The sequence below is a fragment of the Tupaia chinensis genome, unplaced genomic scaffold, assembly GCF_000334495.1.
Source record: "Tupaia chinensis unplaced genomic scaffold, TupChi_1.0 Scaffold000423_1, whole genome shotgun sequence".
Lineage (NCBI taxonomy): Eukaryota > Metazoa > Chordata > Mammalia > Scandentia > Tupaiidae > Tupaia > Tupaia belangeri.
The window spans coordinates 8730888-8745178 of NW_006159928.1; the positions used below are offsets into that span (position 1 = coordinate 8730888).

The 14291-nt window shown below is 38.2% G+C and overlaps 1 protein-coding gene across 1 annotated transcript in view; it reads left to right on the forward strand.

Moving 5' to 3' along the window:
* CFAP54 (cilia and flagella associated protein 54) overlaps positions 1–14291 on the forward strand; it is a 347206-nt gene that overhangs the window by 189532 nt on the left and 143383 nt on the right. Inside the window, exons 42-46 of the mRNA XM_014590242.1 lie at positions 714–801; positions 1094–1303; positions 8549–8615; positions 10765–10947; positions 13344–13430. Of these exons, the coding sequence (XP_014445728.1) occupies positions 714–801; positions 1094–1303; positions 8549–8615; positions 10765–10947; positions 13344–13430 (635 nt within the window). The remainder of the gene's footprint in view (positions 1–713; positions 802–1093; positions 1304–8548; positions 8616–10764; positions 10948–13343; positions 13431–14291) is intronic.

Sequence of the window (14291 nt, forward strand, 5' to 3'; positions counted from 1 at the left end):
TGGGTGGGTGGGAGAGGTTTTTGCTATAGGGCGTGTGCACTCACCAGAGAGACAGAGAGACAGAAAGCGAGAAATCACCTCCCAGAGAGGATGGCCACGCTGCAATCCCTTCTCCTCCATTCTCCTCTCGGGATCTTGGGCATGCACGCACACGTGCCTGGCGTGAGTTTAAGCTACCGGGTCCGGGACTCGAACTGCAGTTGACTATGTGGGAGTCCAGCAACATAGCCATTATACCAACTGCTGGTCCCCCCTTCTTCCTTTCATAAAAGAGACAGACAGACAGATAAGCACCGACAGGATCCTCACACCACAATCCCTTCCTGCCTCATTCAGTCTGGATCACAGTCATATGGGTGTCTAATGCATGCAGGGAGAAACTAGGACCTGGCCGTGTAGCTTCGTCATGCCGAGCCTTTCATTATTATTGTGCTCCTGCAGCGGGGTGCTGCCTGACTTCTTGTCCACTTTTTCCTTGAAACTTCCTTGTTTCCTGTTTGTTAGATCGATTTCCTACTTTTCTGTGTTCACACAGAACATCATTTGCTTTCTTGGTATGTATGTTGTGTGACATTTAAAAGCACTCTTAACTTGCAGTTTGCTTCTTGAAATCTACAGTTAAGGAATAATGCAGTTTAAAATACTCTTGCAAATGTAAAGAAAATATTGTTTTAGGAACTGACATTTGTTCTTCTACTTAATTAAAAATACAGATGTTCTCCAAGCCAGCAATCAAAGAAGTCTTAAAGTTCAGGCCTTGCATTCACTTGGAAATCTTCTTGTCTTTGCAGATAAGAAAAGGTAGGTGTCTAGGTATTGGTAGAACAAGAGCAAATTTTCTTTTGTTTGAAAAAAATATTAATTATTGTATAGCCTTATTGTCTTTCCTATATTGTAGTTCTTCAATAATACGACAATAATTCATGTTATTCACCAAATGCCTCCTAAGAGGAACTTACATGAGCAATGAATGGTATAGATTTATTCTTTGATGTGTTATTGAAATGTTGCTCTGTTTGCTTTCCTATTTGGAACATAGATTTAATAACAGGTCTGAGAAAATGTACTGTTTGATGCTCTGTTTCTGTTTTAGGGCTGCTTATAAGTGCTGGTGTCAAGCTCTGGATGACATATTCAGAACACCAAACGTGCTGCATACATGGAAAGAACTTGGCACCTCCATCACCCATGCCACCAGCAGCTCTTCGCCTTCGGGTTTCAAAGACTACAGTGAGGAATTTCTGTCAAAAGTTGGCATTTGGGGGTGTTTGCAAGGAGCAGTCATATCGGCAAAGATAGCACAGTGAGTGTGAGGGTAGAGTATTCTATTGCATAGTCACTGCCAGCTTCCTGTGTCACAGGGAGTGCCATGCCTTGCGTCACACACACCAGGATTTTGACAGTTATGACCACATCATCAGGGCTTACAGTTTACTTTTTGGTGACGCTGATTGCTTATTGACTGTCTTATCTTCCTATAGATCCCACACTTCCCGACCTAAAATGAGACTGCCACATGGCACAGGTCTTTACTTCATTCACAGATGTATCCTAGGTGCCTGGCATGGAGTTGGCCTTCAATAACTACTTGTTGAATGAGCAGATGAATGAATATAAACAGTTGGTATGGAGAGAGACTCACAGTATGGAGGCAGGTCTATGTGGGCCTAACTCGAGAGCATCTTAGTAATCCAAGTTGCCCATTCTCTCTGAGCCTCAGTGTCCTTTTTCTAGACCTGTTGGAGAGAATTACATGACATCTGTATTAATTAGCTGCAGCTGCTATAGCAATGTACCACAGACTAGGTCATTCAACAACAGAAGTTATGAACTCCAATTCTGAAGACTGGAAGTCTAAAATCAAGGTGGTAGGTGACCAATTTCTTCTGAGGTCTCTTTGTGATTTGTAGATAGCCACCTTTGAAAAAATGATTTATTCCATGAGTGAAAAAGAGAGAGAGAGGGACAGAGAAATAGCACCCCTCTGCAGAGTCTTGATACTACAATCTACCCCTAGCTTTAGTCAACTTGGATCATGGGTACATGTATGCCAACATACTCAGGGAGGTATCCAGAGGCAAACTGGTATCTTTTCCACAGGGTCCACCTTGCAGTGTTATGTTTTTATATGGTGCCACCATCTAGCCAAGATGGCCAGCTTTTTACTGTGTTATCACATGGTCTTTTTTCTGTGCTCATCATTGTCCTAATTTCATATCCTTTTTCCCCCCACTTTTTCTTGCCAGAGGGCATGTGTCCTTGAAAGAAAGAGAGAGAGAGAAAGGAGAGAGAGATAAAAGAGAGAGGGAGATAGCACCCTCCTGTAGACCATCACATTATAATCACTTCTCTATTTCTCTATCCTGTCGGGATCTTGGACATGGGCACACACACACACATGTTCAGCGTATCTTTCTTTCTTTTTAGAGGTTTTCATCTTGGGGTACAAGCATTCACCAGAGAAAGAGACAGAGACAGTGAGTAGGAAAGTGAGGAATCACCCTCCAGGGGGAATGGCCATGCCAGAGTTCCTTCTCCCCCATTGTCCTCCTGTGATCTTGAGCACACACACACACACACACACACACACACCTGGTGTGATTTTTCAAGCCACCAGGTCTTGACTCAAACTGCAGTTGACCATGGGGGAGTCCAGTGACATAACCACTATGTCATCTGCTGGTTCCTCCATGTTCAGAATGTCTTTCAATCTGCCAGCTTCAGGACACTCATCACAGCTGGCCATGTGGAATCTGCGTTTCTACTCACAGCATTTAACCACTGTGCTATGGGGCTGGCTCCTAATTTCATATTCTTATAAGAACAACTTGCATATTAGACTAGGTCTCATCCTAATAAAGATCTCATTTAAATTTAGTTATCTCTTTAAAGGCCCTATCTTTAGGTACAGACATATTCTGAAGTTACCTGGGCTTAAGACTTTAGCATATGAAGTTTAAGGGCATATAATTTAGTCTACAACACACATTATATTAGTTTCTTATTGCTGCTATAACCAATTACTCTAAACTTAGTGACTTAAAACAATACAAATCTATTATCTATTAACTTCCTAAATCTATTAGGGAGTTTAGAAATCCTAAAATCAAGGTATTGGCAGGGCAGTGCTTCCTCTGGAGACTCTGGGCAGAATTCTTTCCTAGCCTTTTCCAGCTGTTATGGCTTGGGTTAGTCAGAGTTCTCTATCCCTACACAACCAGTAGGTTTGTATAGCTTTGCTAATGTAAGAGGAGTTTTGTTGGGGAAATCAGCTCATATAATGAGGGTAGCTGAGAAGTCCCACACAGGGCCATCTGCAAGCTGGAGATCCTGGGATGCTGGAAGCATGGATCAGTCTATGTTCAAAGGCCTCAGAGGCAGGAAGGATGATGATGGAACTCACATTCTGAAGCTGAAAACCTGAGAGCCTGGGGAAGGAGTGGGGTGCTTGTGTGAATCCTGGAGCCTTGAGTTTTAATGTCCCAGGCAACAGAATAAGGCTACCTTCTTCTGTATGTGTGTGTGTGTGTGTGTGTGTGTGTGTGTGTGTGTGTGTTTTAGTTTGCCTGAAGGCTTGTGTGCTCACCAGTGACAGAGAGAGAAAGAGAAAGTAAGAAAGCACCTCCCATGGGGGATGGTCATTTCACAATCCCTCTGCTCCATTTTCTCCTTTCTAGATTTTGGGTATGTGTGCACATGTGCCTGGCTTTCTTGTCAAGCTGCTGGATCCAGAACTTGGACCACACAGTCAGCCATGCGAAACCCAGACATTTTTTTTTTTGGGGGGGGAGGTTTTTGCTATAGGGCGCGTGCACTCGCCAGACAGACGGAGAGAGACATAGAGACAGAAAGCGAGAAATCACCCCCCAGGGGGGATGGCCACGTCATAATACTTTCTCCTCCACTCTCCTCTTGGGATCTTGGGCACGCACGCACACACTCCCAGCGTGAGTTTTAAGCCACTGGGTCCGGGACGCGAACCACTGTCAACTACGTGGGAGTCCAGCGACATAGCCATTATGCTAACTGCTGGTCCCGAAACCCAGACATTTTAACCACCATGCCGCTGGCTGGCCCAACTCCACTTTAAAAGAGACAGATCAGTGTCTTTTGTATTTATTCTCTCCCGGCTCCTTGTTGACTGGATCATACCCACCTAGCCACCCTGAGGTCAGATCTTCCACTTGTAGTCTACTCAGACTCACGTCAGCCCCTTCTGGGAACACCTCCATGGACACACTACAGTAATGATTTTTCTTAGTATTCCTTAGTCTAGTCAGGTTGACAGCCCAAACTAACCACCATAGAGGCTGCCTGCATTCCTTGCCTCTTGGCTCCTTCTATCTTCAAGAACCACAGCCTAGAACCTCCTCTCTCTCTCCCTTCTCTCTAACCTCTGCTTCCATTCTCAAATCTTTTCTGACTTTGACCCTTCTACTCTTCTCTTTTAAGGACCATTGTAATTTCATTGGGGCAACCCAGATAATGCAGGATAACCTCTGCATCTCAGGGTCCTTAGTTTAATTGCATTTAATTAGTTAATTGCAGAGTCTTTTTATTTTTTGCAAGGCAAAGTAACATATTCATAGGTTGCAGTGATTAGGATGTGTATCTTCTCGGAGCACCATGATGCAGCCTACCACACATAACATACATGAGTATCTACCACAATGCCTAATACAGTTAATGTGTGGATATCTTAAATATCTGACTAATATGAGAAATATAAAAGGGATGGAGAAAGAAGATGTGCAGGGTTTTGTTGTTGTCGTTGTTTTAACCTTCTCAGTTACTTCTTTAGTTCACTTGTAGGATACGGTGGGCAAAAAACCTGTATAGTATTTTGAGCTTCAGAGCAAATTAAAAAAATAACTTTCCCTAATTAGTAATCACATTGCTTTCAGAAAATTAGCCTCTTTGGGGAGAGGAAATAAGACATTACCACTTTAAAAGTATTAAACATGAAAGATTTTTTAAAAACCTCTGTCAAGTTTGTTTTTTTTTTTTGCACTCTCAGGAAGGAACTCATTTTTTAGACTCTCTCTCTCTCTTTCTCTCTCTCTCTCTCTCTCACACACACACACACACACAGACACACACACACGTGCATGCTCACGTGCTCCCCACACATCTGAGTTTAGAAGAGCTGAGGAAGGTTCACAGCCCAGAATGGAACAGCTATAGCATTTCTGCCTGGGAGCATTTCAGGTTCTCTGAGCCTCTGAAGTTATTACCTCATGCTTTTTAACCAGCAGAAAGCCGTTTCCTGGTGGCCCTGCTGGAAGTACAGAGTCTACGGGAGACGTGATTGTACAGGAGCTTCGTTTTTTTTCTGAAGGCTCCCTGAGTAGAGGACACTCTAATTCTCACCACAGAATACCACAGTCAGATATCCACATAGGGAATTTCAACTCAGATAAACAGTGAAGCTGACTGGTTTTATTGAAGTAAGCCTTAGGTGAAGGTAATGTGGTTTACAGTTGTGAATGTGAATTTTAAGACTCACATACAGAAAGCTCAAACTCTTATATAGGACAAAAAAATGAGATGGTGGTAAATGGAGAAAGACTACTCTTTGTAGAGATACTTAATATCGTGACTGGCTCCATCATGTACAGCTGGAGAAGAAATGCAGTGCTCCTGTCTTTAGGGGACATTATTTAATTGTACTCATCAAAAGCCTTAATTGTGTCCCTCCTTTTATGAAAACATTCTACTTCTAGGGCATTATTGAGTGGAACTAGTAGGATAATGCTAAAGATATAGGTACTGCAATGTTTACGTTAGCATTGAAAAAAGACCAAAACAGAGATTAACATTTTCGTATGATGGTATATCCATACAGTAACACATTAAAGTTATTTAAAATAATGTTGTAGCTCATTGTGTTCTGTGAATGAAAAATTTACATGTAAAATAGTGTGTATTGCATACTAGTAGTCTTAATAGTTGTGTGTGTATATGTTTCTATGTGTGTATAACTACGTACAGAAGGTAATCTAGGAAAACCCAGCCAGGCACATCCTGAAATGGATACTGAACTTGAGCTCTGAAATATTGCTTCCCATGACCCAAAATGAAGATTTTCTGCTAAGACTTCTTTCTCTAGATTCATTTCTAGGGGGTAGGGCTACTTCTGTCTCCTCTCCATTTCTTTCTATCTCTCTCTGTCTCCTGTGTCTCCCAGTGACTTTTAACTTAACTTTTTTTTTTAAGGTAAAGTATCCTCTGGCTCTCAAGCCCCTCCTTTATTATGCTAGTTGCTGCCTTTCCCATTTCATAGTTTTTATTTTTTTTGCTTTTTAAAGTTAAAATCTAATGTTTTTTTTTTAGTATCATTTTCTTCTTCTTTTTCATTTGATTATTTTTTCTACTTTCTTCTTCTCTAATTCTTTTCTTTTTTTTCTTTATCTTTGTTCATTGGCTGTTCAGCCTCTTCACACTAAGTGTATAGACAGGTCCAAGTGAACAGGATCAAACATCTGAATACGATTAGGATAGAATATTCCTCTATTCTCACTGAATCAAAGAGTGAAAATGGAATGGAAGAGAGATTGCAGGTCACTTCTTTCTGCATGCCTTGAATGCTCAGATTGAACTTCAAGAATTTGGAAGAAACGCACCATGCATCAGATGACTAGAAATTACCACAGGGTCACAAGAAATACGGAAAAGCGAGAAAATACCTCTCCTCCAAGGGAAAAGAATAACTCCTCTTCTTCCTCAGACAGTACAATAAAACTCATGGAAATGCCTGATAAAGAATTTAGAATATTCATAGTGACAAAGCTAGCAGAGATGGAAGAGAAGAGAGACAATGAACTGCAGAAGAGGCAGGAGAAAGGAGATGATGATTTCCAGAAGGTGAGGAGATTTTTGCAAGATCTGAAAGAGGAAATACACATTATAAAAAAGAATCAAATAGACCTGTTAGAGAAGGCAGGAAGGCTATAATACAGGAAGTCAAAATCTCCCTTGAAAATATTAAAAGCAGATTAGATCATACAGAAAACTGAATCTCAGTTGTAGAAGATAGAATTGCTGGCCTAGAAAAATCCACCATGAAGACTGAGAAAATTGCTAGAAAAATGAGAATAATATACCAGAAATGCTAGATACCATAAAACATCCAAACATCCAGATAATTGATATCCCAGAAGGTGAAGAGACTCATAAGGGCATTGATAATCTATTCCATGAAATCCTGCAAGGAAACTTTACAAACCTAAAGAGACATTCAAAGATCCAATCTCAAGAAATACAAAGGACCCCAAATGGAATCAACCCAAGAAGATCTTCTCCAAGACACATCATAAACTGACCAAAACTACAGACAAAGACAATATTCTAAGATTGGCAAGAGAAAAATGGCAAGTTACCTATAAAGGGTATCCCATCAAGCTAACAGCAGACCTCTCATTGGAAACAATGCGAGCAAGGAAAGAATGGGAAAACATATTCAAAGTGTTAAGGGAAAAGCAATTTCACCCAAAAATACTGTACCTGGTAAGAGTATCCTTCACGTGGGAAGAAAAGACAAGAACATGCTCAGATAAACAAAACCTGAAAGAATTTACCAGCACCAGACCAGATCTCCAAGAAGTTCTCAAGGGAGTGCTATACCAAGAAAATTAAATACAGACACACAGAAATAAGAATTCAAAACTAAGAAAATGGCCAACTTGATCGCAGGGACAAGTCTGGAGTTGAATAATATATCCTAGAATTTAATTGGGAAGATCAAACCACAACAGAAGATAGATTAAATACATGAGACTGAACTGGTGAAATAGCATTTTATGACTTTTGACTAAAACATTGCTGATTTTATTCTATGCTTTGTTTTCCAGTTTTAAGGATTTTTGTCCTGTCTTGAGCTATCGATAGATAGGTTCATGTACCTACTATTTGAACAGAATTCTAACCTGTTTCCTGGCTTTAAGTTTTAGGCCAAATTACTTAGCATTTCTTTGATAAAACTGCTTTTCTTGAACTTAAAAAATACATTAAAAAAAAAAAAGAAAGAAAAGAATCTAGATGGCCAGCCTGTGGCTTGGTGGTTAAGTGAGCTGGATCCTACATTTCTGACCATATGGTTCAAGTCCCGAACTCAGTGGCTTGAGAGACATGCTGGGCATATGTGAGTGTATGTCCAAAATTTCAAAAGGAGGGAGAAATGACGGAGAAGGGGTTGCTGTGTGACACTGTGCCATGGGGGATGCTTCCTCAGTTTCTCTCTCTCTCTCTTTTTTTTTTTTTTTTAATCTTTCTCCAGCAAGTGCTCACAGCCTGTGGCAAATAAAAACAAAGAAAAGAAGAATAAAATCTAGAAGGAAATTGACTAAAATGCTACCAGTAGTCAAGTTTAGATGCTTTAGTATTATAGATGACTTTTAAAATTCTTCTTTTAAAAATATTTTCTTATACACACACACACTTTTTTTCCTTATATTTTTGCATTCTGTATATGTGTCTAAAGACACATTTTATATCAAAATAGTTTTGGAAAACTGTCACTAATCAGTTTATTTTTCTTGTACTTATTCAGATTTATTAAGACATTGAAGGTTACGAAGAGAACCAGCTGTTGCATTTTATCTGCATTACTCTTTCAGGTAACACTTTATGTTTTTCTATAGTTGCACCACTATTCATTCAATCAGTGAAAGGTGCAGTAGTTTGTCATATTCATAAAACATAATAGGTAGGAAAATAGCAGGAATATCACAAGTCTGACTGAACTCTTGTGGCACCTTATTTTTGGTATTCTGAAAAGACAGATCTTCAAGTCACAGAAGTTTTACGGAGAGAGAAACAATCTCTTCAATTAAAAATCACATTACCAGTGATCTATGTTAGCCTGATCTGTTTGACTCCAAGCAGTTGCCTTAGGTTACCTGATCTTTAAATAAAGTTGTGCTTGGTTATGGGATGTAAAAACTGTAATGAGGGCAGGAAATAAGTTGAAAACTACAGAAGAGGAGTGTTTGTGGTTCTTAGAATTTTGGTTTGACTTCAATGAAGAAGGAAGGAGCTTTTATCTGAAATACAAGACTTTCTGAGATTCTGGGATATAGCCAGGAGCCTCTGCAGTGTACTAAAGGTTCTGTTTACTTTGAAGGATAGACACCCTTGTTCTGTGTATCAGAGGACTCTGATAGCTAATGAAACCTGGATGGGTAAGAATGTTTGGGAAAGGCTTCTCCAAATGTAGGGCCAGACTTTTCAATTTTCTTATGTTTCTTGTACTTCTTGCCTGGGCTTCAAAGGGAAGAGGTGGGAGAAGGGAGGGTGCAAAGGGAATGATTATTTCGCTCTAAACTCTCCTTACATGGTATTCTTTACTTTCAGTTATTCCTTGTTTGTGAAGGTAGTGCCATTTACATCTTAGAAAATAAATGATCTTAAAAAATATTTAACATTTTGTTTAATGTGGACATTATTATTATTATTATTTTTGGGAGAGGTTTTTGCTATAGGGCATGTGCGCTCACCAGAACGACAGAGACAGAGAGATAGAAAGCAAAAAATCACTCCCCAGGGGAGATGGCCATGCCGCACAATTCCTTCTCCTCCATTCTCTTCTCGGGATCTTGGGCACGCATGCACACACACCCAGCGTGAGTTTAAGCCACTGGGTCCGGGACTCCAACCACGGTCGGCTTCATGGGAGTTCAGCGACATAGCCATTACTCTAACTGCTGTTCCCCAGACATTATTTTTTTTGTAATACTGCACCTAAAATTAATATTAGCTTTAAAAAGTGTCTACTTATCTTATGATTTTAAAACAAATTTGTGAAATTCAATTTTTCAAGAATTATGCATTTAATTTTATTTATAATAATAATAATTATTATTATTAAATTCACCAGAGAGAGGGGAAAGAGAAAGACAAGTTGCTAGGTCCAGGACTCAAACTGCAGTCAACCATGTGGGAGTTCAGTGCCTTAATCACTATGCCACCTACTGGTGCATGAAATTCAAATTTTAAACAACTACATAGTATTTTAGAGTAAGGCACCTTATAACTTTAATATGTGATTTCATTGAAATTCTTCTCAAAGGTGTACACTAAAATGATTTTATAGTTCATTTGTCAGAAAGAAATGCTAATTGCTTAAGATAGCAAAGGAAATACTCATAAATATAAAATTTGCTTTTGTGTATTCATCTTGTTTCTCCAACATCTGGTACAATGTTGATCATAAAAATTACTCAAGAAATATTGGTCAAATGGAACAAATTCATCTTCACTTAATGCACTTAAAATTTTGTAATTGCCTCTTTCTGATTTAGACTTCTGAACTAAGTTGCCATTTCTTTTACTTACAGGTTGATAAGGTAGAGAGAACATAGGTGTTTGAATTAAAGACATGACTTTGAGTCATCTTTCTGCCATTGTCAGCTATATGACCTGAAATAAATTTTTTAAGCCTTAGTTATACAATTTGGGATAAAATATTCCTTTTTTCTAAGGGTAGATTAAATGAGGATTAAATGAGATATGTTTTATAAAGTGACCCACACAAAATTGACCATCAATACATGATAACTTAATAAAATGATAATTTCTTAGAAAATAAGGAGGATCCAGCTATGTACTATGGAATTTAAAAAGCCCATCCTGAGTGACTAAAGCATTTGGAACCTATAAAGATACATTAATAAGTATTGTTTATTACAGAATTTAGTTTTATAGGCATAATAAGTATTGTTTATTATAGAATATAGTATTATTTCACTTCTCTTTTTTTTTTTTCAGGGGTTGCTTAGGACTACACTTCCACATCCCAAAGCTGAACGTTGCTATGCTCAGTATGAAATTACTCAGCTTCTCCCGGGCATAGAACTCTTCTCTGATAGATTCAGGGCTGATCTTGGCTCTGTAGTTGCAAGTCTATATTATGTAATACGCGAACTGCACTTTGCTAAGCAAAATCTAATAGTAAGTAGTTTGAAAATCAACAAATCTTAATTCACTATTATGTTTTCTCCCACTTACCTATTTTTCAAAATTTGGTAATATTCTTTTTGTCAGTTCTTGCATTTCAATTCTCTGTCTTTAGGATCCTTATCTATATTTTAAAATGAAATGTATTAATATTCACTCTTTAACATTATCTGCACTGCATTTTGGATACAAAAGTCTATTTGATTTTTTTTGACTTTTGACTTTATTATTTTTTGATTTTATGACACTAGGTAAAATTGATTAGAACGTGTCACCGATCTCGTAGGGCTCTAGTGCTCTTGTAACTCACTGTATTAAGTTCTCAATACCAAACCATGAAACAGTTTCTGTACTGAGATAAACCTGTCTTTGTGTCTCTTGTCTTTCCTCTGTCAAGGTGACATAACTCAAGAACAGATTCTAACTGTAAAATAAAAGACAGACATTTCTTTATGTTCTAGGAAGTCGCAGAATGCAAATACAACTCTCCTTTCTTTGGGAAAAGAAATCACAGCATACATCATAAGTGTGAACTTGATTGCATTTTAAAAGTAAATTAATATGTTCTAACCTATGGCCATTTTATTACTCCCTCTCTTTTCTTCCCTTATGCTCTTTTCTCTATTTTTTCTTATCATTTGCTTCTTAATATGTAATATCTATCTTTCCTCTTTTCTTGCTTCTTTCTCTTTCCTTCCTAATTTCCTAATTTTCATACCTACTTTCTTTTTTTTGGGGGGGGGTTTCACGTATTGTTTTCTATTCTCTTGGCATATTTGTTCTTCTAAATTAAACTCTCTCTTTATATTGAAAATATTTATTGTCCCTTGATATGAGTTATTAAATTATAAAACCATGTGCTAAAGCAAGGATGTTGATAAATGCTTTTAACATTTGGCATTTTGGCAAGAAATTGTTTATCAGAAAAAAATAACAAATCGCTACTTCTATCACTGTTAAAAGGATTCATTTCTGGATTGAGAAAACAGTTCTATCCCCTGGGTAATCTTTAATTGCCTATTCATATTCATATATAATACATATCACTGCACTGGAAAAGAAATGATATCTTTTTCTCTAAAACTTAAGAAATTGAGACTGTTTTTCTGAATAATTGTACAATTGGCAGCAATAAAATGATGTGTTTTTATTTCTCACTAAAGGCAAAACTAAATCCCAAAAGTAATTGGCAACTCTTAATGTTTTCTGCTGCATTAATTGTACAAAAAGGTATTGTGTCATGTTTGTAGTGCATAACTGTAGAGAGAGGTACGATGTTTGAAATAATATAAGACCAGTTCTAATCCTTTTAAAAAGCTGCTGCAGTTAGCATATATGCCCACTGATTGAAAATGAGAGGTGTCTCACCTGACCTTGCAAGAAGTAAACAGCTTCCCTTTGCTATTACATTAACCTTCTCTAGAAGAAGCCTTGTGGGTAAGGAGATGTCTGTCAAATCAAAAATTTTCTCTGGGACCCAGAGATGTGGAACCATGTGAAACAGTTTGCTGAGTAATGAGGATCCCAAGCTCCTTTCTTACTCCATCTCTCTTTGGTAGGACAGGATATATTGGATCATCAGAAAAGTCATGACGCAAAGAATAAGTTATAATAACCAAGTTCCAAGTTTCGGTTTAGATCAGTAGCTATTCCAATGTCTAGCAAAACTGTCTTTCAACACCCTTTTCTGGATAGATAATGGCTAGGTCAATTGAAGTATCGATTGTTTGTAAGACTCAACATGTATCCACGAGACTTCAAAGGATTCTTGAGCTTTGGAATTAATTCTAGAAAAATAAAAATATTATGTGAAGGGCATGCTTGGGTTTCAAACAGTAGGGTGCATGCTCTGTGAAGGCTGAGACTTGTTAGATTCAACAATGTCTACACACAGAAGGCGTGTTATAAATATTTTCTTGCTGATAGGAAAAATCCTGAGGACAAATAGCAGCTGATGATTGAGAAGAATAAACAGGATCTAGTTAGGGGACATGGACGTGAGCTCCTTTGCTTTAAATTTTGCATTTATTTCATAGCTCATTGCCAGAATTTTCCCACAGGCCCCAGTGATTCAATTTATGTGACTCACAGGCCTCACTGAGTTAATTTTTTTCAAGGGAGATAATTAATTGGATTTTAACTTTTCCTTGCTTAAAGAACTGTCAAACCTAGGTTTTGAGTACCAAATGGTACCTACATGGAACTCTAAGTCCCTGATAACATTTTAAAGTTCTGGTAAAATTATGAAGCATGTTCTAGACAGATCATTTCACTCTATACCCAACAGAAAATGAATCAAACTTTACATCACATTTACTATTTAGCTAAATTTCATTACAGATTACTAATTTGATGAAATATATTTTAAAACAGTGTTTTTCTTCTGGTAGGTTCTGCCTCTCCTTGCATTGTACCAGTATTTTGTGTCTGTCATTTGCCAAGACCTAGTTAGAAACCTAGAAGCAAGAATCCTCAAGGTAAGTTACAAGTTTTTAAAGTCATGTGGTATTCATTAACTATTAAGAATATTGTCATGCAGTATTTTGATTCTAATACTCATAATGATATACTGTTAAATAATGTGTAGTATATTGATATAAACATAACTTATCCATTTTTATAATAAAGTATGAGGAATGACACAGAAGGGTTTAGATCATCTCATATTTGGGCTACAGTAAGGTGAAGAAGAACTACACTTGTAAATAAGGTTCACGCCATACCAGTCAGCCTAGAGCTCACCACTTCTGAGAGACTGGCTTCCTGGCGGAGATCAAATGAGCTACTTATCATTTTTTTAAAAGAATTATTTATTGGGACCAGCAGTTAGCATAATGGCTATGTCTCTGAACTCCCATGAAGCTGACCACGGTTTGAGTCCCAGACCCAGTGGCTTAAACTCATGCCGGGCATGTGTACGTGCGTGCCCAAGATCCCTAGAGGAGAATGGAGGAGAAGGGATTGCGGTCATCCCCCCTGGGGGGTGATTTCTTGCTTTCTGTCTCTCTGTCTCTCTCTCTCTTTCTGGCGAGTACACACTCCCTATAGCAAAAACCTCTCAAAAAAGAAAAAAAAAAAGAAAAGAAAAAGAAAAAGAATTATTTATTTACCTTTATTATCTTTATTATCATTATTTGTTAGTTTGACCAGGGAGAGGCAGAAAGAAAGAGGGGAGTTGAAGGAGGGAGCGAGGAAGAAGGAAAGTGACAAAGCAAGGTACCAGGTCCAGGACTTGAACCGTGGTTGACCATGTGGGAGTCTAGTGCCTTAACCACCACACCATTTGCTCGCCCCATGAGCTACTTTTCTGAAGTTCCTATGAATTTATTCTAAGGATT